This window comes from Heliconius melpomene, unplaced genomic scaffold, assembly GCF_056956725.1.
Source record: "Heliconius melpomene rosina isolate 202511_hmr_F unplaced genomic scaffold, ASM5695672v1 ptg000034l, whole genome shotgun sequence".
Classification (NCBI taxonomy): Eukaryota; Metazoa; Arthropoda; class Insecta; order Lepidoptera; family Nymphalidae; genus Heliconius; species Heliconius melpomene.
In genome coordinates this window covers 179429-206731 of record NW_028181868.1, presented here as the reverse complement: position 1 = coordinate 206731, position 27303 = coordinate 179429, and the positions used below count along the sequence as shown (strand labels likewise).

The following is a 27303-nucleotide window of genomic DNA, read 5'->3' as shown; positions in this document are numbered from 1 at the left end:
AAATATTTTATCCTATATGCTGCTCCCGTAAAACAAGTGCAGACGCTTCCACCCGTATATTTAAAAGATTAACCTGTAACTAATAATCGTGAAAAATTGTGTCTGTCTATCAGATGATAACTACAAAAAGCAAATATATATTTTTATAAGAAGTAAAACAAAACATATAGTATGTGCATTTAGACATCCCTCAATTTCCATGGGATTTCACCATCAGATAAATTTCAGTTTAATTTATAGAGTATCTCTAATACTTCCTACAAAACAGACTTAAACAACTTCTTACGTAATACGGACGGACATAAAGTTTGAAAATGGGTTCTATGATATTTGTCCCGAATATATTTATTTATTTTATGTTTTACTTTGATATCTTCTATGTCCGATCATTTATGATTTAATTATAAGTATATGTATAAAAAAAATAAAGAACACTAAAAAAGATTTAAACTTGATTTAATTCACAATAACTTTTAAATTGTTTAAGCTAGCTTACTAGCATTGAAATATTAGTTGCTGGAATTTCAATGATTGTAGGTCAATGAAATACTATATTAAATTAAATTTATGTATATTTGTGTAGTAACAATATTATATCATTGATGAAATATTAGGAAAAAACTAAATTATGTATAAAGGTGGTCGAAAAGTTAATTCTTACTGCTGGCTTCTGCATTCGCTTTTGAGCTGCCAAGATATTCCTGTTTGATCATGTCAGCTCCCATTTCACCTATCATCATTGATGGAGCGTTAGTGTTTCCACTCGTTACGTTAGGCATAATACTAGCGTCTATAACACGAAGTTTTTTGGCACCATAAACTTTTAAATAATTGTCTACAACTGCATTTTCAATGCTTGAGCCCATTTTACATGTTCCTACTGGATGATCTACAGTAAGAGCAAGGTTTCTCAAGTAACATTTCCAGTAATCGTCGCTTTGGAATTGGAGGTCATTACACTGAGTTATATTTATTCTCTGAACAGACGCATTGATAGACTTAAAATAAGGTGCGTCAACTATCTTTACCAAGCTTTTAATACCTTCTGAGATTTTTTGGACGTCCCTTTCGTCTTCGAAATAACTATATTTAATTATAGGCTTGTCGTAAGGACTTGATGATCTCAGAGATATCGACCCTTGGGAAAGTGGATGTAATTGAATAACACTAAATATATACAAAGCTCTTTGATCATTAGGTGCTGCAAAAGATGCTGCGACCTCGTCTTTATATTTTCCAAAACGTGCTTTTAGCCCTGTAGTATTTTTCTTGAATATAACAAAATGATTTTGGAATTCAGGATACGAAATATTGTTGGAAAGAGAGTAAAATGCACATACGTCGCTAAAATAATTCTGTGCAAGCAGGCCACTTTTGTTATACATATATTTAATTACTTCGTATTGGTTAACGTTTGGATCTGCTTCTAAAGCGGAGTCTCCATAAATAGCTATGGGTGTATAACTATGGTCTTGCAAATGCTTGCCTACATTGGGTGAATCAACTTTTACAGTTATGTTTTTAGCCACTAAATCGGCTTGAGGCCCAATTCCCGACAACATCAATAGCTGTGGAGAGTTAACAGTTCCACCACTTACAATGACTTCCTTATTAGAATAATATGTTTTGTTTAGACCATACACGTTTGCTTCAACTCCGTAAGCTTCGTTTTTATCGTTAAGGAGAATTTTAGTCACATAAGCTCCGGTGACTATTTTTAAATTACTTCTTTGCTTAGCGGGTACTAAATATGAGGAATACACACCACGCCTTTTGCCACCAGCAGCATTCATTGATATTATTCCTGAAACACCAAATCCTTCATATTTAGCTGCGTTAATGTCTTTCACTCTTTTAAATCCAATGTAATCCCAGGAATCTATAATTTTTTCGGTAAGTTCTCTGTAAGTGCTATTGCAGTTATTAATAGCTACAGGACCATCACTTCCGTAAAAGTTTTTAATGTCGGGGTCTTGTAATAAATTCTGATTTTGCAAGCTTTCAAGCTTCTTGTATTTAGAGTTAACATTTTCAGGCGACCAACTAGGATTTCCTCCATCTTGCCAAGATTTAAAATCAGCATCTCTGCCTCTTACATATATCATAGCGTTAATTGCACTGGATCCACCCAACATTTTTCCACGTGGCCACCGAATCACGCCATTCTTTACTGCTTGATGGTTTACACCGTCATTTTCAAGATCGTATTGCCAATCGAAATAGGTATTGTAAAGTTGAGTACTCAGATTTGGTATCTAAAATGTAAAAAATAATAAAAATTAAAATTATATCCGCTAGCTCTTGTTTGGTTCAATATGTTTTAAGTTACTAACCTATACTAAATAATCTTTCTATTATATAAAAAATATCTTACGTCGTCGCGGTAGACTTTTATAAAATTTTATATTGAGTTTAGGACCTTATTTTATTTTTTTATAAATTCATTTTAAAACTGCTTTACACCCGAACATCTGTGTATGATGTACTTAAGATGTCAAATTAACGCGCTTTATTATGTTAGTGTAGATAATAACTATATATTATTATCGATTATCATGAGTCTTACCAAGTACGTCGCGATGATTTACACGTATCTACTCGTTCTAAAACTCTCTCCCTTATTTTAATACTGTGATGGTCTCTAAAATATTCATGTTATTGATACTCTGTTAAAGCCCAATTTGATCTATATAAAACGTACAACGTATCTAAGGCGTTTAAACGAACGTTTTAAATAATTTCTGGATATAAGTTATTATTTTTTGATCAATGAGGAGTTCGCGAGCTCCTCTAATAATTCTATAAACTAATGAAAAGGTAATAAATTTTATATATAGCTCTTACTTCAGATTCTATGGGTGGTGTGAAACCTGCTTCTAGCAGTAGCACTTTCCAGCTACTAACTTCACTGAGGCGAGCTGCTACTGCACCTCCGGCAGACCCGCTTCCCACGACAATAAAATCGTACTTTTCACTTTCTAAAATAAAAATGGTACTTGTAAAAGAAGAAAAAAAGACGGCAAAAATAAAGAAAATTAGTAAAGATGTGGTTATTTTTCTTTAATTATTATTTTTAAAGTTTTTGTTTTATAGTTAATAAACACTGTTACAATTAAAAATAAACAACATATTAGTGACGAATTTGGAATCTACTATTTTTATATACGACCCGAGATAGTTCCTCAATTCATCAGCGCTGAGTAATGCTTGTTCTAAGCACCATGATGATTTAGAGTCCCTAAAACAATCCATACGATTGGTAGTGAAAATTTTTCCAATAGAAGAAGTACGTGTTACTATTTAATAACTGGCCTCAATGCTTAAACGGAAGATTTTACAGCCAATGAATACCACTTCGAAAAATCTTTATATATTTTTAATAGTCTTACATATAATATTTTTTTTTTCTTTCTAACAATATTTATGGCAAGATTTAGTAGTTTTACTTTAGTCTTACCTCCTGTATCATTAGTCGGTGTCTCAAATACAAAACACTGAGATGCAGCTAAGAAATTTATTGCCGACGTGAAGAGTTGGGAGGCTGCTCCTGTGGTTGTGGAGCAACCGGTAGTGCCGGCGCTAATAGAAGAAAGATAGTTCGTATTTATTATTATTGCTATGTATTATTAAACGTATCATTTAAAAGTAAAATTTAGGGAAGAAGTAAGAGAGGATGTACCGAAATTCCTATTCGAATTGGGCAAATGTTTATTTAGAAAATTAGGCCATCATTCGTTCAGAAAGAAATATATTATTAAGAGTGAGACAGTCATTAATTTAAGCAAAAACATTAATAAAATAATTAAAGTTAAATTATTTCTTAGACACAATAATGTACTTACAACAAACACATCTTGAAGCTTCACCCAGCGAGCTAACAGCAACTGTAATTGTCTCACCTGTCTTTTCGTTTATATTACGTCCAAAAACAAATAAATTGACATTAAATACATAGCAATAAAAAACGTGAATATATTAAAGAATCCACATCTGTTTTGTGGCCTACAATATAACAATTAACATATTAATAACATATTTACATATTTTTTGTTCCTTAATTTATTATTTCTTTCTTAAAAATGTGCTTATAATTAATTTAAAAGCCGAAGAGAGTTGAAGTTTCATTTTGGCTGTCTCTTCTGAGCCTCTTGTGTGCTCAATTTTTGAGATTCCGTACCTCAAAAGGAAAAAAACGGAACCCTTATTCACTTCGTTGCCTGTCGAGACTACATATCTTAAGATTCCGTGGAGAAAGCTGAAATTATTATTAAATATTAAAGTCTATAAATTTTAAAGACTTTTAGGGCACAGGAAAAAATCGTTTTTAAGGCAACACAATCAAATACGTATTTGCTGCATTTTGTAATCAAAACCTATGGGGTGCTTCTCAAGAGCCTACATTTATGAAATTTTGTATCAAGTGAGAACTTGCAGTACAAATAAAGAAAAAAAATCCAATATTCCAATATCCGATATTTCACAGAAAAAACATTACACATTTATAATGGTTAGAAAATTAATACAGGGTGAGTCATATTGAACTTTCCGGTTTTGGAAGGACGTTGCACGAAGAAGGGAAGGAGTAGAAGGGTGGGGATGGTGTCATTAGACGCGCCATGACATGCAGTTTTAGTGTGAGCAATGGCTTGGTCGGGACAACATCGTGCGTTCGTAGTTGAAGAGTTTATTAAAAATGGCGGCTCCGTGATCACAACACAGCGTGCGTTCCGTTTACATTTTGCTATTGGTCGACGTGATCCCATTCCCACTGGACCAACAATCAGAAATTGGGTATCAAATTTTAGAGCAACATCATCAGCATTAAAAACAAGACCACAAGGCCGAATTAGGACGTCAACGTCAGCGGAAAACGTGGATAGAGTGCGGGCTTCAATTCAACAATCCCCTCGGCGTTCTGTTCGGAAACATGCCGCTTCACTAGGATTATCTTTCAGTAGTGTCCGCAGAATACTGCATAGAGACCTTAAATTTCACCCATACAAGATTCAGGTAGTGCAAGAATTAACAGTTAGAGACTTAGACACACGAACAAATTTATGCCGCGACATTCAGCAGATCCCCCGCACTGCTGTTTTGATCTTCAGTGATGAGGCACATTTTCACCTCGCCGGAACTGTCAACAAACAGAATTTTCGATACTGGGCTGAGAATAACCCACGAAACCTACACGAACGACCACTTCACAGCCCTCGAGTGACAGTGTGGTGCGCTATTGCAGAGTTTGGTGTGTGGGGTCCCTATTTTTTTGAAGAAGATGGTCAAGTCGTCACAGTTACCTCTGCTCGGTATTGCGACATGCTTGAAACTTTTCTGAAACCGAAATTGGAGGAATTAACGCAGAATCATGACAACGATAACATCTGGTTCCAACAAGATGGTGCTACAGCCCATACATCCAGGCGTTCAATGGAAATCCTGCGACAAATGTTTCCCGGTCATCTCATTTCTTTGCGAGGTGACGTTGGGTGGCCGCCGAGATCACCTGATTTAACCCCCTGCGATTTCTTTCTCTGGGGTTACCTGAAGGAAAAGGTGTACACGCATCGTCCCCGAACCATCGATGAACTGAAGGCTGCAATCACGGAAGAAATCAATGCTATTCCGCTGAATATGACTCGACGAGTAATGGACAACTTCCGGGAAAGGCTTCAGCAGTGTGTGGTCAATGGAGGTAGACATTTACAGGATATCATTTTTAAAACCAACTAAATTAAAACTGCATGTTATGTGCTTTCAAACAATAAAATAATTTTTACTGCATGTCGCTTTGTTTTTAATACACACCTTATTGAAATCGGAAAGTTCAATATGACTCACCCTGTACATACGTCAGCAAAATTAAAGTTTATCAACTGTTACAAATTGTACTTCCCTCTGATATAATATCCTGAAATTGATACGGTATGCTCGGTATACGAGTCCGACTCGCATTTGACCCATTCCTAAAGCAGGTCTGGCGTTCGCCAGGATTTTTTTACTAAGCGCGAGCTTTAACGTCCTCGGTGTCATCGCTTTTTAAATATATTTCAACTAAACACTACAGACTCGTGGTCCGTACCTTTTCTAGCTTTTCAAAATTATCAGTTTCAATTTTATTTTTATCTGTTACTAGGCTTCTAATTAGGTATAATTACGCATATATCTATGTATTTAATTCCTAAGAAAATCTTGTTTGTTTATTTGGATTGCCTTTTTATACATGTGTAAATTAATATCTATTAACTTTTTGCTTTGCTTAAGTGCCTGTCAGAAGATAGGGGAAGGAGGTGAAAGGTTTAACCAAAACAGCCGTAGCCTTTAGTATACTGGATAAGACCACGACATTTCTATCTTTAATATCTATTTTTAAATTGTATTTTACAATGCCTCTCGTCGTTGCTACCATGAGCTGAGGAGCAGCCTTTAAACTGTATCCTCATCGCTACTGCTGTAGCGATAACCTGTGAATCTGTCGCTATCATGTAATTGAAATGCCGACTTCGAGTTCTCTATTACATCCATCACTTTCGTCAGGTTTTGAATCATCTTGTGTACCTATGAGCTCTGTTGTACCACAAGGCTCAATATTAGGTCTGTTACTTTTTTAATATTCCTTAATGATATTGGTATCTTCTTCAAACGTTGCTATTTTCTTATGTATACTGCTGACTTGAAAATATACCGAACAATTGAATGCTCGGAAGATCGAGCTAAAATCCAGGATGTCATGGAATCCATTTAAAGTATATCAATAGTGTTGATATGGTATAGAAGTTCTAAAATGTATACATTTTAAATGTACTCATAGTCAGTTATCTTATGATTTGTTGTTAAACAAATTTGATTTACTAAATTTAGAGTCTATATTCTATTCGTTGTGGCATGAGAGAAAATGTAAACAAAAAATGTTGTTTCTCAAACTTATATGTATTTTTTTTTGTTTCTATTTAATTTATTTATCTATTTTATAAATGCATATATAAAATCGTTTATTATTTTGCAAAGTGAAATTTGTAGTGTTATTGCTTGATCTCTAACATTGTAATGTTATAATAAAAGACCTTTGTATACAACAAGAAACAACGAAAATGCACAAGTTTTACTAAAACGTTCTTAACCATGTAAATAATAAAACTAAATGTATTTATTTCTTCATTATTTATTAGAATTCGGAGGATTCTGAGGAACTGTCGCCAACATTAACCTCCACCATATTGTCATGATATATGATAAATTTTTGCATCTTTTGCTCTTCTTTTATCACATGGCCACGCACCTTTACCAAACTTCTGCTGTAATATTTTTTATTACTAACGACAACAAAAGTAACAACAGAAGCATGAAAACTCAATGAAAATGGCGGATATAATCTAATGGATGACAAAATATTTAAAAATATGACAAGATGACGAAATGTTCGCTCATTGCAATTACAGTGCTAGTAATCACAATCTGTAACTTATCTTTATTCTATTAAAATGTATGTCAAATTTGAGAAGTTGGTTCTTGGGCGTTTTTACATGCCAAGTATTTAAAAATAGTTATTTAAAATGAAGAAAATATAATAATTTAAAGTGTCTATAGTAATGGGTGAATAGAAACATTTTAAATTTTAAGATTACTTAAAATTTAAAGCGGGAATCCGCTGGATTCAAAAGGCGCAGGACCGGACGGAGTGGCGAGAATTGGGGGAGGCCTATGTCCAACAGTGGACGTTGAAAGGCTGATGGATGGATGGATGGAAGTTAAGGTTCAAATATGAAAACAATCTTTATTTTCTATTATTGTACTCGTTTCTTTTAACTTAATTACTACTTATTAAAAAGTGGAGAACGGTATGTCTTAACACTATGTTCCCTCTGCCTACCCAGCTGTGTGCGGTATACAGCGTGAAGCTAAATAAATAAATAATAATAATAAAAAGATCACAAAGGAGGTTTACAATAAGTCTTAAATCTAAGGTATAGTTACAATGTTAATAATTGTAGACACAATATCAGTGATATAATAAAATTAAAATATACAATAAATAGTTATTGAGAAGTGGTATATATAAAGCTAATATTTTTACCGATACAAATTAGGGAATAAGAGGACCAGTCAGCTAACCGCCCTACGGCAGCTAATTTCTTGAGTTCTAATTTGGGAGTGTCTACAGTCAAGTGACTGTGATTTAAATATTTTGATTTTCAATAAAAAAAAAATGTTTATATGTTTTTTACACATTTACAGAGTATGTTTTGTAGACCAGGGCAGATCAAATAAATAATTTTGTATATTTTTAAGCAATTTAATAAAAATATTAATAAAAACAATGATAAACTGTCAATAAAAAATAATTAAACATAACAATTAATTGATAAATTAATTACTACTATTGTTGGACACTTCACTGGCTTTGGAGTTGCCAAGATATTCTTGTTTAATCATATCGGCCCCCATTTCACCTATCATAATGCACGGACCATTGGTGTTTCCACTTGTCAGGTTTGGCATGATACTACCATCAATAACACGTAGCTTTTTGGCACCATAAACCTTTAGGAAATTGTCTACCACAGCGCTTTCAATATTTGGACCCATCTTACATGTTCCTACAGGATGGTACACCGTTAAAGCAACATTTCTTACAAAACATTGCCAATAATCATCGCTTTGGAATTGCAAGTCATTACACTGGGTTATATTTATTCTCTGAACGGATGCATTTATCGATTTGAAGTATGGCGCATCAACAATTTTTACCAATTTTTTTATACCTTCGGCTGTTGCATTCACATCCCTTTCATCTTCAAAATAACTATAATTAATCATAGGCTTATCGTAAGGATTTGATGATCTTAAAGATATTACACCTTTAGAGAATGGATGCAGGAGGTGAACGCTAAATATGTACAATGCTTTTTGTGCATTAGGTCCTATATAAGAAGCCGCAACCTCGTCTTTGAAAGGAGTAAAACGTGCTTTCAGGTTTGTAGTATTTTTTGGAAATATAGCAAAGTGATTTTGGAATTCAGGATATGACATATTTTCATTACGAGAATAAAATGCACTAACGTCGCTGAAATACATCTGTGCCAACAAGCCGCTTTTATTGTACATATATTTGATAACTTCAAATTGGTAAGCATTTGAATCAGAATTTCCAGAATCTTCCCCGTAGATAGGAACAGGAACATAATTATGATCTTGTAAATTCTTACCGACTTGAGTCGAGTTGATTTTGACAGTAATATTTTTAGATAGCAAATGGTCTTGGGGACCTATTCCAGACAACATCAGTAGCTGCGGAGAATTAACAGCCCCAGCACTGACAATTACTTCCTTGTTTGCATAATATGTTTTATTTACACCATATACATTTACTTCGACTCCAGTGGCTTCGTTTTGATCATTAAGAAGAACTTTAGTTACATAAGCCCCGGTAACGATTTTTAAATTACTTCGTTGTAGATTTGGTTCTAAATACGCTGTATAGGTACCACGTCTTTTGCCACTAGCAGCCGTTGCTCTTATTATTCCAGCAACGCCATATCCTTCAAATTTTGCTGCGTTAACGTCCTTGACTTTTTTATGTCCAATGTACTCCCAGGAGTCTAAAACTTTCAGCGTAAGGTCTCTGTATGTGTTATTGAAAGTATTTAAAACCGATGGTCCGTTACTTCCATAGTAACTTTTTATCTCAGGATCTTGCAATAAATTTAAATCTTGCAAACTTTCAGATTTTCTATACATTGACTTAACATTTTCAGGTGTCCAACTAGGATTTCCTCCATCTACCCAAGATTGAAAATCAGCATCTCTACCTCTTATGTATATCATTGCATTCATTGAACTGCCCCCGCCCAACATTTTTGCTCGTGGCCATCGTACTGATCCATTTTTTACTGCTTGATGGTTGATGTTATCATTTTCGGTTGCATATTGCCAGTCGTAATAAGTGCCATAAAGTTGAGGACTTAAATTTGGTATCTACAACAATTTTCACAATATTTTTTACAATTACAGATTAAATAAATAGCTTTTTACATAGGCCGTCCTGACGCAGCGGCACAAGGGTGTGACTGTAACGCGACGGTTGTGGGTTCGATCCCCACTCGAGGAAGTGAAATATTTATTTACGTTTATAATTCCATTTCTTCGCTCTGGTATCGAGGTAAACCGAGGTTCCCTCTGCCTACCCTGCTGTGTGCAGGATACAGCGTGAAGCTGATTATTTACATATACTACAAAGATTCTGGTTTTTGAAAGAGGAAGAAAAGACGGAATGTCAGATCAGTAAATAGTAAGATATTAGAACAAGTGAAAGAAGTGGTATATTTGTAATTGGAAGTACTCGTATGTTCAGTAGAGATGGAAGATACGAGATGGATGTAGAAAAGCGCATTGCTGCCGGTAACAGGGTTAACGAACCCGTACCTGCACTGATGAGATGACGATACATCAGCACAGCTGCGCGTTTGGCCGTACACAATGCAGTGTTGGTGCCGACGCGGTGGATATTACAGAAGAAAAATGAAAGAAAGATGAATGCCTTCGAGATGCGATCTCTTTGTAGGATATGCGGTATCGGCTTAGCTGATCAAATCAGCAATGAAGAGATACACAGAACGACAGGTACTAGCGATGATGTTACGGTGAGAATGAAGGAGAATGTGCTCAGCTAGTATGGACACGTCGAACGAATGAGAGATGATAAAATGGCAAAAAAAAAATGACGGGTAAGTGAGTGGTAAGAGACGTTGGGGGAGACTTCAGTTGACTTTCGAAAACACAATATCAAAGATACTCGAGGAAGGTCACGTAAATAGCATGAGGACCCCCCGGAGGACATGCGGAGGTATGAAGAGGTTGATGACAGTAGACTAGGCGAAAGAGGTATATAGAGACCGTAGCCTTTGGCGCTCCTGACTACCCCGCCTAGGCATAAAGCGTGAAGCTATATATGAATGTATGTATGTGTGTGTGTATTTACATATGTTATAAAAAAAGGAATATTCGCTTACATCAGACTCTATGGGTGGCTTGGCACCCGCTTCCAGTAGTAGCACTTTCCAAGCGGCAACTTCACTAAGACGAGCTGCTACAGCAGCTCCAGAGGATCCTCCTCCCACGATTACAAAATCATACTTTTCGAAATCTGAAATATAAATACAAAGAGCCTATTGGTAACATAGAGTGTAAAAAGTCTCCGCTCTGCTCACTTCACTCAATAAAAAAACATATCCAATCGTAATAAATTTAAATATTCAAAATAGAATGGTAAACTAACTTCCTGTATCATTGCTCGGTATTTCCCATACAAAACACTGTGATGCAGCCAAAAGATTAATTGCCGACGCGAAGAGCTGTGCCGCTGCTCCTGTGGTTGTCTCGCAACCAGTTGTCCCAGTGCTAATGAAAAATATATTTTCTATTAAAAAACTGTCATTGTTATATGTACTTAAGTAATGAAATTAAATGTAATAATGATTGGTCAAGGTGCAATTGTCAGTATTAATGAATCATATAGAGTTCACATCAGGAATCACAAACATATGTTATAGACAATACAAATCTATATATAAAAGGAGAAGTTCCAATTGACTGAGGTATACCGTAACCGCTGATGGTAGAAACGTAAAATTTGGACAGATGTTTATTTTCATAATGTGAATACCAACTAAAAGACATTTTGAAAAATTTTAACCCCGAAGAGGTGAAATGGGGGTTGAAAGTTTGTATGGAACAATCATTAAATTGGCACCGATTTTTATTAAATTTGAAATTCAGACTATTAAAAATATTTCATTGACCACGTGTTTTACGGCTTATTAGAATTTACCCTAAACTGTATATAATCTCATAAATATATTTAATAAATTTTCGTATAGCTCAAGCGGGTGAAGCCGCCTTAGTCCGCTGGTATTACATATATTTAAAAAATATATCATCAAGTAGAGTTAAACACTTACAACAGCATTTTGATACACAGCTATGGCCGACGAGCAACTGTGGATGAATCCTTTAACTTTTCGTTTATATTCTGTCTGAAAATAAATAAATCGTCATTAAATATATAATTATGTAAAGTACGTTATGTTAGTATCGACATCTGTTTGTGCCTTAGTAAATAGTAAATTAAAATTAAATATAAGTACATATATTTTTCCGTCGTGGCGCAGCGGCACAAGGGTGTGACTGTAACGCGACGGTTCTGGGTTCGATCCCCACTCGAGGAAGTGAAATATTTATTTGCACGTAAATTGTGTTTCTATTCCTCTCTCACTTTTTCTCTATCTTCTAATCTCATGTGGCGTTTTAGAACTGTTATAAAGAACGTGCCTCGACGAATCCTGTCATTGCAGAAGATCTTAAAAGCCCAATCGCTGAGGAATAAGATAGTTATGCAGGTAAATGACTTCTACCTAGAACCCAGAGCCCTTTTGATTGATGGGCTGAGTGTTTTTTTGTTAAATAAGGAGTTCTGTAAGGGATGACCCCTTGGCTGGTGCACCCCAGTGTTAGCTCGACTCATCATCATCATATAATAAATATTTATATGAAGTTTACTTGCTTTATTTTATTAACTTTACTCATTTGACTTATAAGAGTAACTTAAATCTTACAAAAGACGTTTCATCTTTCATTTCTATTATGTCGTGCAGCCAAGTAAATAAAAATATTCGAACCGAATATATTTGGCAATATAACCGAATAATTCAGCCGAATATGAATATTGAAAAAGATACCAAATACACCGAATACCGAATACCTAACGAATATTTGGCGCATCTCTAATTACGATCAATGATTAAAAAAAATCAAATAATTCTCATATTATTCAACTCCCTTCAAATAATAATAAGAACCATATATATTTCTCAGTTTTCATGTAGACCATAGTCTAGAATGGGATGAAAACATACAGCAGTAAAGTAGGGGTACAAAGCTATCCTCGGCTTGTTTTGCAAAAGTCGGGTAGCGTCAACCCTAGCCACAGGCGTGGTTCGAGTTTGCTATTTTGCGTCGGAAAGTAGCGGGCGATGCAGCGCAGGGCCAAAATTTGCACCATACCAAGAAATTTAAAAAATCTAACTAATACTCGTATACTGCTCGTATATTGAATAAGCTAAGAGAAGCAAAAAATATAAAATATTTGTAATTTTTTTTTAAATTTTTTAGTTCGTTGTTTGACATCGGTTTTTCTTTTTGTTAAAAATTAATTTATTCAGCTTCAAGCTGTATCCCGTGTGTGGCAGGATAGGCACTCCCCACTTTCCACCTAGCCCAATAGCTTTCAATTTTCCAATTAATTAACAATTGAATTTTTAAGTTTTTTGTAAAATAAATTAATTAACATATTCTTTTCTACAATATAGTTTTTTAAATTTGTGGAAATAGGTCTAGGTTTATTTTTTTTATATTATTTTTTTGTCGTCAAAGTCCACTCACGATTGAATGTACACCTAACCTACATACTCATAGTTACACGCGTTTGCATATTATTTCATAGCGTCTTCAAAAATATTTAATAGTACTAATTCATATAATATTTTTATAAAAAAATATAACATATATAAATATATAATATATAATTTTGACAAAACATTGAAAAAAAAGTATTACAGGCTCGCATACAATTATTAAGAGCCATATGAGCAAATAACTTCAAGGACTTGTGAGTTTGTTATAAAAAAACAACTAATTATCACGGTTGCCGTCTGAATATTATTAACTTGGTAAACGTTTATATTATTAATTTTTATTTCACATTCCATATTTTCATTGTTATTATAATTTTAATAATTAAATATGCTTAAATAATATGCGTCAATTTCGGCCTCCAATAACAACGCTGAAAGACAAGTTGAAGGACAAAAAAAATATTTAATTTAAATTATTTTAGGAAACGCATAAAAAAATTTACGCAACGAAATTTAAAAAGTGCGCCTTTGTGAACCCCAAAGTGGCAAAAGTGGGTTTAAATTCCGATATGTTCAAATGATTTTTTTATTGTTTTTTCAGTACTTAATTGACAATTTAGATCATATCTCAAATCTTTACATTTGGGCCCAAAAATTTCCGTCTCTTTTATATTTCATTTCTTCACTCTGGTGTGCGCAATGCCTCCAAAATTTGGGGGAACGTGGAGAACAGAGTGTTTTAACACTAGGTCCTGTCGGCTTACGGTGTTGTGTACGGGAAACAGCGTGAAGCTGATATTACTTCTTTTAATATTTAAAAATAAATAATATTTAAAAAAATCTTTTTATCCTTTTTATTTCATTTTAGCTTATGGTCGAGTTTAAAATAGCTTTTGGACGTCCATGCATTTTTATTTTGTTCATATGCATAATATAACCAAAATGATGTCTAGACAAAGCATTCTTACTCAGTCAGTGTCATAAACTAAATGAAAAAGCTTCTTGTTGATTAACATTTCAAATTAAGAATGTCGTATGTAACACTTTGCACGGTTAAACTTATATAAAACTAAAAATATTTTAGTTCAGGACATCGTAGCCCAGTAGCACAAGCGTGTGACTATAAACTGAACTGTTGTGAGTTCGATTTCTACTTGCGGTAATGAAATTTATAGTATTTTAATTTTTTCGGTCTAATAACTAGCCTAAGCGTCACTGAGTTCCACCACGCAACACGCATTGCAAAATAAGTGGCGAGCTGAGTGTCATAACACTAGGCTTTCTCCGCCTACCCTGCAACGTGTGGAATATAGTGTAAAGCTTAAAAAAAACTGATGAACTTATTGGGGACATTTGCTAATGTAATGAAACCTAAAATAATATTATATTTTAAATTTTTTCAACGTTTTTTACTCAATGAATCATTGTGAACGCTAACCAGATTAACTTATTTTTATGTAATTTATCCTTATGTACCTATGTCTTGTAGTAAGCTTTCCTTAACATTTAATGTTTGTTCCATATTAATCAGTTTATAAATAAAATAGTTCTATCAATTTGCTTCCCCATTTATATATGTTAGAGTCGCAGGTATTTTTTTGATTTTATTTTTTACAAAATACATCTTAAACTAACATGAAAATCCATAACATCCCATTTTTTAGCTTTATTATGTATCCTGTAATTGGCAGGAGTAGTCACTTCCGTTCCCCAGTATCCGCCGAATTCTCGAAGTATAGCCTGTTGAGTGGCGAAACTTAACGCCGCCCTTTGCCTCGTTACCAGGATAAGGAAATGAAAAAAATAAAAACTACATCAATCTACTGAGAGAGAATCGACCGCACAACCCGTGCGTTTACAGTCACACGGCCTCAAATAATTTGTTTAATGATTGAATTTGTTAAAGAATTGAAAAACGTATTCTCAATAAAAGGTTACTTCCTTAAATTATTTATAACAGAACATTGCCTTTCAAATCTAAACCTTATATAATTGTAATAAAGTATGTTTTTATTGATTATTTTTAAATAACTCGAGATGAACATGGCATTTAGCTGGGACTGTAAAGTATAAACTGTGGAATCAAATGTAGTAGTCATCTATCAAATTGAATTTTGATTGTACCGCTATTAAACGTTATTACGCTAGTTTTAGAATGTTTAGGCTTAAATATCTTTTGGCCAGAAATATCCTTCGTGCAGTACAAATTTTAATTACTTACTTAAATAGACTGGCATTTAATAGGTATTGGATGAATTACTTGAAGCTTTGTTTTGTTTTAAGGGAAATAGAGCTATTATATTTTTCTGATACCAATCTTGTATTAAAGCTGGGAAAATGAACATCATTTAAACATAATAATTTCTCTATGGGAGAATCGAACCCACAATTGTCGCAGTTATAATCAGACGTTATCCTATAGTGTCATATCAACCCCTATCACCAAAATTAGTTTAAATTTTAAGATATTTAATTTAAGGTCGTTTGCAAATAGTTTCCGGTCAAAGCCTCCATTATTATTATTTGGCAAAGTCCCAAATATCCAAACTGTATCAACTTTGCGTGATCATTTATCTTGTGTCGATGGTTCATGCCTCATAAAACCTTAACTCTGTGGTGGTATAAAAGAAAGATAGATAATAAAAAGGATTCTCACTATGTGTTTCTTTTCTTTTCTTTATTTAAGTAATGATTCCCATAATTACGTCATTGGCAGTAATAACTGTATGGTATTATGGTAATAGCGTGCTATTACTCAACAAGAAAACTATTTTATTTTGTATTATAACTATAATATTTTACCATGTTTGTTTTTTTTTTGCAGTTTCACGTACCATGACACATGACATGTCACATGACACATCGTCAATTTAGAGTGTAAACCTGCTGAAACCATTTTTTGTGGTAATTTTTTAAACTATTCGAAAGTATCTGTAAAAATACAAAATCGACATTAATTTTATTTCATGTATAGTATAGGATATAAATCAATAATATATGTATGTATACAAATAAATTTAAAAAAATGTTTTTTATTTCTTTTAAGAATTTAATTATTTATTTTAGTTCTTTAAATCTTAGATTAGTTAACGTATTGCTTAACAGCAATACGTTATTGCTTAACAGCAATACGTTAACACTCTAAGCCGACGGTACGTAGAGTGACGAAGTAAGAAAATAATTTATTTCCTTGGATGGTATTCGAATCGACACCAACTGTGTTTAGTAGGCCTGGTTCTCCTGCGCTACGAAGGCTTGATAAAAAATAATAAAATCGAATGCGTGTACTCTCCTTAAAGAAGGCATAAAAATAACCACTATCGAAATAACAGTTGCAAATTTATAGTAACTGCTGCTCAAATAAAACACATTTATGTACTTATGTTAATAAAAATATTTTATATATTTTAGTTAATTAGCAACTTTAATTATACAGGTGGAATATGTGTCAATACAAATTCGTTTCGAATGATTTTTAGAGTTTTTTTTTCTATTCTATATATCTATATTCATTAACTATATATTTTGTATGTTTGTCCGTCAATTTCTCCGGCATTTGTGGAAAGATTTTAAACTACTTTCTTTGTTTGACAGAACAACATCACCACCAAATCAGGATCCGGATTTTATAGGATCGTTAAATCAGCTTCACGCTGTATCCCGCACACAGCAGGGTAGGCAAAGGGAACCTAGTGTTAACCTACGCTTCGTTCCCTATTTTCCGCCAAATTCTGGAGGAACTCACAACCTTCGCAGTCGTACGCTTGGGTGCTCCTTCCTCAAGAACAATATGGAAAAATATATTTTATCTAATTCTACCATCATTTATTCATTTCTCATCTACAAGCAAAACGAATTCAACTATTTTTACATAGTGTGTGCATTCAGCAGCTAATTTAAATCGTGTATATTTAGCGTAATGGTCGCGCGGTAACGAGGTTTCTACTGTTCCCCTCTTTAGTGGCAAATAACTGGTACATTTGTGTGTTTAAGCTAGCTTTGTTTTGTATGTAATCCTTGGTATTACTTTTAAATCTGTTTTTATAGTTTTTGGTTTTGATGATGATGATAACAAGAATTAATAAAAACATGATTATTATAAGAAATTATATGAAACACGTAGTACATACGTGGCTATAAAATTCTAGGGCTTCTCTCGATTTCCATGGAAGAAATGAGACCAGTAAATAAAAAAAATCGGTCCAAAATTGACGGAGAAATCAGCAGATAAACAAAATATGTATATATATGTAGGAGCATCAGAAGGGGCCTCATAGCGGTCTTGGCTATCACTATTCATTTGTGGGCGTCGTAGCAACAGAGATGTTTAAATAAAAGTCACACTTATATTCTACAATGTCTTATTTCTCGTTTACATAACAGTTTTACAATAAATATCACAAGATTAACAAAATTACAATAGATTAGGAGCCAATAGGTTAGTTGACAACCAATGACATCTGCTATTACTCGTGGCTACACCTATTATTCGGGGTTACCCGATACAAAAATCAATTAAAATCGAAATGTAATAATTGCGAAATTATAATTAAAACTAATACAAATATATATATTTTTATATGGGTTGTTCCTCAACTAAATATTTTCAAAATGCTTATATTTTTTCTGTAACATAGAGCTGTTAATATTATATTTATGTATATTTATTAACAATAGAAATACTAAGTATGTCTCTGTTGAATGAAGTCAGTGTCATATTTGGTTTCCATTTTCGGTATAAAATCGTTTAAAGAAACGTGAAATAAGGGATCTTCTGTACCAGGTTCAACTTTAACATGTATATATGGTTCTGTATTTTCATTTGCATTGAATATTTGGGACAGTGAAGGCTTAGTATCATGTTGCTCAAACGGTTCGTCATTGTTATCAGAACTGGAGTGCGCTATATCAGACCCATTTAGAGCAGAATCAGATAAAGCATTATACTTAAGCGGATAAATTTCACTTCTTCTAAATCCTTCAATAGCATTTGTAGGTGTGGCAACGTGCATCCATGCGTTGTGTATAAAGATTCCAGCATTATAAGGGCTTAACTTTTCATTTGGATGTTTGCTCATAAACACATTAGTTTCATGGTTGAAGAAAGTTTCAAATGGTTTTAAGACCGCTATATCTATTGGTTGGAAAGGTAAAGTTGATTGACTGGGTAAACATAACAAAATAATGTCGTTATCGAGAGCAATTTGCAGCATGTCTGGTGCAGATGAATGCGACGAGTGCTCGTCTAAAATAAGCAAAACCTTCCCTCGTGGCTTAAGATCTATGAAGTGTTCCGTAAACCATTTATAGAATAGATCAGTGTTTATGTATGCTGACTTCTTATTCATGTACACTTTTGAACCCAATGGTAAACCATTCTGGAATTCTGTTTGCTTATTCACTCCTTCCATGATTATTACTGGAGGAAGAAAATTTCCAATAACATTACAACAAGCTACGATAGTCAATGTTGCGTTACTTTCCTCAGTTGTTAATGAATTATTTAATTTCGCACTTTCATCTGCAACGTCATTCTCAGTTTTGTTAAATTGGATAATAGTTTCGTCCATATTATAAATTCTCTCAGGTTTATCTATTAGGTCATTGTCACATAAGACTTTAACCAGAAGTTTATGGAATTTATTCAATTCTTCTCTTTTAAGATCTTCTTTAAATTTTTTAATACTATTCATAGATTTATCTGTATAGTCAAATAAGCATTTGGTTTGTTTTAAATCTGAATTTCGCTCAATAAAACTTTGTAACCATTGATGCCCAGCTATATGTTGTTTTTTATCAAAATTATGTTTAATGTTCATTTTTTCAGCAAAGTGGTACGCTAATGTACGTATAGAAAGTCTACTAATGGGAAACCCTGCATCACGAAGCTTCAAAATAAGCTCTACTAACTTTCTCTCATTTTCAAAACCTAGTACAGGATGTTTTCCCAGAGTCAACTTGCTTTTGTTTCTTGTAGCATAGCGCCGTCGTAAGGTTCTGAGTGGAATTCCAAATCGCCTGGATATTTCATTAATTCTTACTTCATTTTTATCAATTTCTTTGAAAGCTAACTGTAGCTGCTCTGTTGTCCAAGAAATTACTCGAGCTTGTACACCTTCTTTTCTTTTGTATAATCTTGGCATTGTTCACCTACAATAAGCAATGTAAGTATGAATAAAATATTTAAATTATATTCAAGCCATATAAATATTAGAATATCTATTAGAAAGATCATTCTTACGTTACGTATTATCTATTACGTATTATCTATATTCTTATATAGATAATACGTAACCCATTTCGAAAAAGATCTTATTGTATAGAGGGATAGTAGCCCATACACCTCAATCCTTAGCCCTTAAGCTCATAGTCCATAATAGTAGCTCCCCGAGTTTTTAACCATCCTACCTTTTTAAAACTCGGGGTTCGGTCGGGGCTATTTTTTATGCTTGGCACCCAAGGGCATCTAAAGCCACGCGCTTTGGATTTTGTGTTAAATAAAAGTAAAAATATGTTAATTGAATTTGTTGATAAGTTGGTTAAAAAAATCTTCTATAACTATAATAATCTATACTTGTAATAAAATTGTAAGAGGGTCGGTGTCTGCACTTGGTAGATATTTAAAAAAAACGTTATAGGGAACCTTTATTGACCTAATAGAACCCAAAACAATGATTTTTAAAATTTTTGTCTGTTTGTCTGTCTATCGCTAATCTCAGAATCGACTTAACCGATTTAGATGCGCATTCACTATTGGATTCTGGCAAGCTTCCAAAAACATATAGGGTTTATTTTATTACAATCGGTTCATAAATAAAAAAGCTATATCAATTCAAAGCAGGTACTTAGTTCGACAAATTTATGCTAATTATCGTAATAGTTATTTTATACAACTGGTTTACTGAATTGACTGAATCTATAGTTTTCAATTTCTTTATTAATATTTCTATTTCAAGCGGGCGTAGCCCCGCACGGGCCCACTAGTTATAAATATTATAAGAAGCAGTACTTAGGTATCATATTCTCGCTGCTCATCAAATACGAGCAAATACGTCCACTCCGCACAACAGCTAGCGAGTCACTGAGGCGGGGGGCGTATGCGAGGCCATTACTCACAATCGGGGCATCTATCCGGTTTTATTCTAAGCATAGTTTTTTAGCGTAATAACGGGATTAAAATAAAATATGAATCATCACTAATTAGAAATATTATGAAGCAGTGCTTACCTTTTTATATTGGTGTATGTAGCGTCCAATGAAAATTATTTATATAAAAGCGAAAAGAAAATGACGTCCGCACCGCACTACAGTTCGCGAGTGAGTGAGGCGGGGGGAGTAGACGGGCATCTATCCGGTTTGTTTACTCTATAGCGAATTGCCGATACTGAATTTAAAATATAAACTAAAAGTGGTTTAGTTGCCTCAGTGAAATATTTGTTTTGATTTTGTATGATTGTAAACGCAATGGTTATAGGTTCTACTCCCACTTACGGCAATGATTTTTTTTTCTCGCTTTGGTAACAAGGTAAAGTCTCGTAATGTCTCAAGAATTGGAAACAGAGTGTTTTGGACACTAACCTTGGCTTAAGGCGTGAAGCTTATAAAATATTAGATACAATAAAGTAAAATATTAAATAAAATATTAGATATAATTTTACGGTTAATTTTACATAGTATCTTAATACTAGGTTAACTCTGCCTACCCTGTTATGCCATGTAATATAATATTTATAAGCATAGTCAAACTAAACTTAGTTGTATGAAGTATATAAAACTTTCGAACTAAATCGAAAATGACATGGAAAAATAATTAGTTAATTTTTAAATTCTTAGGCCTAATAAATATTCATTTATTAAATTGTAATAGCAGCATGGTAACGGGAACCTGGGAGTGTTAATTCACTCCATCTTTCCCTTTAAGGTAAAAGCCGGAAGTATCTTAATGAGAAATGTTATTTTATGTTAAATAATTATTTTTAGTTAATTAAACAGAGAGCATTGTTCACTCAAGTCAGTATACTCGTATTTAGAGATGCGACTCTTCATGTGAAGTCCTCTAGAAAGCTGATATATACTGTGACTTACAAACGTTTAATTAATTAATTAATTAATTAATTATCTTATCCACATAGATAATTTTCTGTGTTTGTTGTTAAATAATTAACCTTGATTAAAATAATTAACCTTTTTCGCATTTGGAACCTTTTAATACACTAGTTCAGTCGTACAATTAGAAAATATCAATAAATTTGAGGCATTTGAGGAATTTTGAGGTAATATAATCGTAAAATATTAAAAGTCAGTTCGAATTAATTTTTCGGAAGCTATTCTATAATAAAATTTATATTTTACATAGCTCTAAAACTTATATTCTATTTATTTTAAAGACAATTCTGTAGCAGAGTCAGGCTTGTGTTATAATATTTTTATTGAAGAGTTACTTTATCTATATATATAATTAAGATAACCTTACTGAGTACATTCTGTATGGAATTTGTAATTTTAAACACAGCTTTTGCGAATATAAGAAGGCTAAGTATGGCTTGCTTTCGTGGAAAAGAAGACCCGGCGTTTAGTTCCGCCACTCAAACCGCAATACCAACCTATAGTATATTTGAGTGCGTGATATATGTGAAGTGGTTGGTACCAAAATTTATCAAGGGCGCCTTTATTTTATGTAAATGATTGTTTCACTTAAATGAAATGATAAAACTTGGAAGCGGTGCGCATGGACGTGTAAAAATAGGCCTATTTTTTACACCCCTTTTGTTTGGACTTGCTTGTTGATTTAATTGAAATATTTTTCTTTTACTTTTAATCTGACTAATACATATATATTTTTAGGTCCCTGGAACCTGGGAACCTAATATTAAGATACCCAGTTCCTATTAAGACTTCGTCTATATAACTCGTTATTCATTTTCCGTCTAAATATGGGGGCATTACGTATTGAATGGCGGAACTCTACCTGCGCTCCACCTCGTTGCCAGAGAGAAAACCAGAGAGAAAAATGAAATTATTAAATAATTAATTTCCTGGAATGGAAAAGAAGGCCTCTAAGAGATATGTTTTATCTAAGAAATCGTTTTGTTTAAGTAAAAATGAACGTTTTTTTCATGCTTTTGACATATTTGTATTGAGATGCGGACTCTACACCCACATTTAGTCCCTAGAGCAGTTGTAGAGGTTTCAACATGTAATAACAATAATGTCAATATTAATTGATATTACCTAAAGATAATATCAATATTAATTTATATTATTTGACCTTATTCAATAGATTTGTTTAATTGTAGGGATATAGTAACTTTCAGATCTCAAATCTCCTTTTGTCTTTTAACAGCATACATATAAACTATGGAAATTAAAAACAGAGTGTTTTCTCACCAGATTAATCTTATGACATGCATAAAAAGTGAAATAAAAAAAAGGAAGTTAGTATAATTTTTTTATAATTTTATATATTTTATGATAGCAATCTATAAAGGCCGTATTAAACAATGTACTCAAAGCCGAAATAGCTCAGTTGGGAGAGCGTTAGACTGAAGATCTAAAGGTCCCTGGTTCGATCCCGGGTTTCGGCAACACTTTCTTTTTATAAAAAAATATGTTTTTTTTTTCACGAATATGTTTATCAAGCACTATAATATTTAAGAAGAATGAATTTTTATTTCTTATATATGACAAAAATCACTGTTAGTCGTGGCGGAGGGGCAGAAGTTAGTGTCTGTAAAGCGACAGGTTGTACGTTCGATTCCCACTCGGGGAAATGAAATATTAAATATTTTTATTTCTTCGCTTTGGTATCGAGGCAGAAGAGTACGAGGTTAGAATTTAATAGAAAGTGTGAAATAGAATAGAAAGTTTTAACACTAGGCTCCTTGTGCCTGTCTTGTTACTTGCGAGATACAACGCGATAAAAAACACTGTTACTATTAAATAATAACATTTAGTAATATAAAATAGCTATATATGATTTACACTAATTTCCTTATCAATGCAATTATCTATTTTTAGATATCCAAAAAAACAGCGGACTTAATTCTCCCGACAACTTCCTGACTCATGCTTTTATTAATAAAAAAGGTTTACTGGCCTACATTTGATAAGGTTATGACCGTGAAAACAAGTTGGTATTGATAATTTCGAAAATATAATATGTTTTGAGTTGACTTTCAAAAAAAGACACACATGCCCATATAATAAGGATATGCATATTCTGGAATGTTTTTAAGAAACGAAAATATATTGAATAAGGTCTTTAGAGCGTAAAATTGACATTTCAATAATGACATATAAATCAATTATTACCATTTTGGAAATATATAATTTTAAGTGATTGTTTTTTAATTTTAGAGATTGTTATAATAAAGATTTGAAAGTATATTTTTTTTAGATTAGTTCAGAGCGCCTGGACGGACTTTCAGAGGCGTGGCTTCGAGTACCGCTACCTTTAAATTTATATACGTTTTCCAAATATTAGTTAAACAAGAGTTATTAAACAAGAGTTGATATAATTAACAGGTACAAAAGGATACATCCAAAACGATTAATATGTAATAGCTTTCCTCAATAAACTATTTATCCAACATAAAATAAATTATTAATTTCGAACTTATATTTGGACTAGTTCCCGAGATTAGTGCGTTCAACCAAATAAACTGTGCAGCTTTATTATTATAGAACCAATAGACAGTATAGTTTTTTCAACTGCACGTTGTATTCTGCATATATATAACAGGATAGGCAGAGGAAACCTAAAGCTAGTATTTAGACATTCCGTTTCCTAATTTCCACCGAATTTTCCAGACATTGAGTGTTGAGAAGCGAAACTAAACGCCGCGCTTGATCTTGCTACCAGAGCAAGAAAATGAACTAGTAGAGTAACTGTACTTATCACAATGGAACTTACAAGCGTCTATTTAACATATGAAGTCTATATACATATATTTAGAAAGTATTCTAAATATATGAACGTAAACCTTCCTTCATTTCACACAGCACAAATTGATTCTTTCCAAATCATACAACTCCATTAGTCATGCTATAAAAATGAGCCACGAGCCTGTCAGTGATAAAAGGTCGCGATTGTCAGGAGGGACGGGTCGAGAACGGTTGTTTGATATATTTACGTGGTGCTCATTTAGTGAGGTATATATGTACGACGAGATACGACGTCTGTCGTATATATCTCAGAAATATTTAGGATTTTTACTGCTTTATGTACTTATTTAATATAGATAAAAAATATTTGATGTTATACATAGGTGTGATATCTATCAGTTTTTAATTGATATAGTGTTTGTGAAATCATTTTTTTATTGTATTATGGTATTAATAAAATTTCCGTTTATACAGAAAGAAGGTAAACAAGGGAAAACCTAGAGACCTAAATAGCTTTCCCTACTTTCCGATCTAATTCTAAATGTTGCGTTGATGCATGAGTTGCTGAACTCAATGTGACATTTACACCAGAGGTAATTCGACGAAAAAAGGGGAAATTGTCGTCTTTTAACGGGAGCGCATGGTGTTAATAGTAGGTTCCTAGGTTCCTTCTACTTATTTTGATATGTGTGGGATACAGAGTGAAGCAACAGCGTAATCCTAAATAAACATTTTATACAAAATGTATGCATAAATGCTCGTATCATTTGATGGGTTTCACTTAAGAGCTTGAATTTTCTATGATTCATGGGACCATAGACCGTAGGCCATACTTGACTAGACTAGTCCTGAGCTCCGCTAAACAACACACAATGCCGCCAGAATTCAGAAACGGAAAGTAAAGTGGAAGTGTCTTATGAGAACGGTTTCATAACACTAGGTTCCCAGGTTCCCTTTATAGCGTAACGCTAAAAAAAAGTTTTTTCAAATAAAACTATTTTAACCACAGTCGTAATTATAAGCCTCTACAAGCTAAGTAGCGCTAGATTCTTGTTAGCATGCAGTCGTTTCGCTAAATATACGCGGTTAAAATTAACCTTTAAATAGTGTATTTAAAGGTTAATTTTAACGGCGTAAACCTATATAAATAGTTGAGAGTTGGTAGGAAATTTTAGAAATACAATAAAATTATATTAAGAATAGCTAAGCATACGTTATGTGGGTTGCTATTGTTTTTTTTCTTATTTTTTACAAATGAAATCAAATCATCTTGACGCTGTATCCCGCACAAAGCAGGGTAGGCAGGGAACCTAGGGAACCTAGTGTTAAGACACTAGTGTTCCCCATGTGTGTTTACCATCGAATTCTTGAAAAATTGCGTGGTCATTGGCGGAACTCTGCACCACTCCTAGGTACCAGAGCAAGGAAATATTAAATATAGCATTCTCGCAAATGGGAATTGAACCTACACCTCTCGCGTTCAAAATCGCACGCTTATGACTCCGTGCTAAAGCTATAAAAATAATGTTAATAGAATAGAAACGTTAATTTGTGAAGAAACTACTTTGAAAAATAAAACTTAAAACTTTTAAGAGCGATGGTCATTTTACGTAACACTATTAAAAGAAGGCTATTGGAAGTTCAAAAACAAACAACAGCGGGTGTTGTGGCACGGAAAGTTTCTGAAGAGAATATAATAAATGAAAACTTCTTCAAATGTTCTTTATTATTACAAAATCTCGTGGACAGGCCTACATTAGGTTATTACTATGTGAATATCTATAAAAAAGCATAAAATCTTTTTTTAGAGAAAGCTTTAAGAGTTTAAATTTTAAAAAAATGTATTTACAGGTAACTATCGTATTGTATGTAGTATGTGTACTGTTTTCCTTTTTTTATCTATATACTATATATAGCAAGGTAGGCGTATGGGACCCAGACTTAAAACACTCTGTTCCTCATTTTTTGCTTTATTTTTGTGGCCGAACTCAACGCCGCGCCTATTAATTCCACACCCCAATTGGGAATCGAACTCACAATCGTCGCTGGTACCTACTATCACTTATAAATTATAAAAATAATAGAAATTTAAGAAAAAAACTACAATATGAACAAACCACAACGTTTAATTGAACAATAAACGTTAATGAAACAACAGCTGGGCGGTTTGGCAATTTTTATTTATTCACGGTACGGATTTTAATTACTTCCGATTTGGACACCGGATCCCTAGCGGTGAAAATACAAAGATATAAAATGAATAATTGGACTTCTCATATATATAAATATACTAGCAGCCCGCTCGCGGTTTCACCCGCGTGAACTATGTTATTATTAATTTCTGTTTCCATGGCTACGTCCTAGTGACGTCTATGCAAAATTTGAGACTCCTAGCATTTGAAGTAACGAAGTTTCATACAAACTTTCAACCCCAAAAACAACCCCTTAGAAGTCGAATATTGCAAATTCCCGTCTTAGCGAGTACCTACGTCCTATAAGTAACTCCTATGCAAAATTTGAGATTACTAGCACTTGTAGTTTCTGAGATTTCGTGATGAGTGAGTGACCTTTCGATTTTATATATATAGATTTAATGGTATAAGTTTGTCTCGGTTTGCCTCTATGTTTGTTTGTCTTAGCTAATCTCCGGAACAGCTGAACTGATTTTTATATGTACCTTGTGTGCCTGTAACGCGACGGTTGCGGGTTCGATCCTCACTCGAGCAAGTGAAATATTTATTTACGTTTATATTTCCATTTCTTCGCTCTCGTGGCGCACTGCGGGATACAGCGTGAAGCTGATTATTTAAACTATTTTCAATTTATTATCTGTACGTGTTTATGAATTTAATTAATAAAAAATTGTATAGCTTAATTACTGTCATCATTATTTACTACTATACTTGTACTATAATCATAAAAATAAATTTGACGAAACTTAGACGATTAGCACTCGAGAGTTTATGGTGACGGAGTAAAAAGACAACAAAGTGGTATAACGACTAAAGTTGTT

The 27303-nt window shown here is 33.3% G+C and overlaps 3 protein-coding genes and 1 non-coding gene across 4 annotated transcripts; 1 reads left to right on the top strand and 3 right to left on the bottom strand.

Moving 5' to 3' along the window:
• Positions 1-650: 650 nt before the first annotated feature.
• LOC146526452 (ecdysone oxidase-like) lies at positions 651-3853 on the bottom strand. The gene is made up of 4 exons (XM_085207113.1): positions 3843-3853; positions 3458-3579; positions 2845-2978; positions 651-2255 (listed from the first exon to the last, which is right to left on the bottom strand). The coding sequence occupies exons 1-4, from the start codon at positions 3851-3853 to the stop codon at positions 651-653; spliced, it is 1872 nt and encodes a 623-aa protein (XP_085063239.1).
• A 4511-nt stretch (positions 3854-8364) lies between these two features.
• Positions 8365-11962, bottom strand: LOC146526451 (ecdysone oxidase-like). Its single transcript, XM_085207112.1, has 4 exons — positions 11955-11962; positions 11273-11394; positions 11007-11140; positions 8365-9972 (listed from the first exon to the last, which is right to left on the bottom strand). Exons 1-4 carry the CDS (start codon positions 11960-11962, stop codon positions 8365-8367), a joined length of 1872 nt encoding a protein of 623 aa, XP_085063238.1.
• Positions 11963-17753: 5791 nt separating this feature from the next.
• On the bottom strand, positions 17754-20720 carry LOC146526450 (uncharacterized). The gene is made up of 2 exons (XM_085207118.1): positions 20634-20720; positions 17754-19556 (listed from the first exon to the last, which is right to left on the bottom strand). The coding sequence occupies exon 2, from the start codon at positions 19547-19549 to the stop codon at positions 18089-18091; it is 1461 nt and encodes a 486-aa protein (XP_085063244.1). The 5' UTR covers positions 19550-19556; positions 20634-20720; the 3' UTR covers positions 17754-18088.
• A 2197-nt stretch (positions 20721-22917) lies between these two features.
• On the top strand, positions 22918-22990 carry TRNAF-GAA (transfer RNA phenylalanine (anticodon GAA)). Its single transcript has one exon. It is a non-coding gene; the product is annotated as a tRNA-Phe (tRNA).
• The last annotated feature ends 4313 nt before the right edge of the window (positions 22991-27303 follow it).

Bases quoted from the DNA above. Each gene is read 5' to 3' on its own strand.
- LOC146526451 (XM_085207112.1), bottom strand. The intron at 11,141-11,272 runs GTTAGTTTACCA...TTTATATTTCAG, and splicing joins ACCGAGCAATGATACAGGAA to ATTTCGAAAAGTATGATTTT. The intron at 9,973-11,006 runs GTAAGCGAATAT...AAATTGTTGTAG, and splicing joins AGCCACCCATAGAGTCTGAT to ATACCAAATTTAAGTCCTCA.
- LOC146526450 (XM_085207118.1), bottom strand. From the start codon at position 19,549: ATGCCAAGATTATACAAAAGAAAAGAAGGTGTACAAGCTCGAGTAATT.
- LOC146526452 (XM_085207113.1), bottom strand. The intron at 2,979-3,457 runs GTAAGACTAAAG...TTTTTATTTTAG, and splicing joins ACCGACTAATGATACAGGAG to AAAGTGAAAAGTACGATTTT. The intron at 2,256-2,844 runs GTAAGAGCTATA...TTTACATTTTAG, and splicing joins CACCACCCATAGAATCTGAA to ATACCAAATCTGAGTACTCA.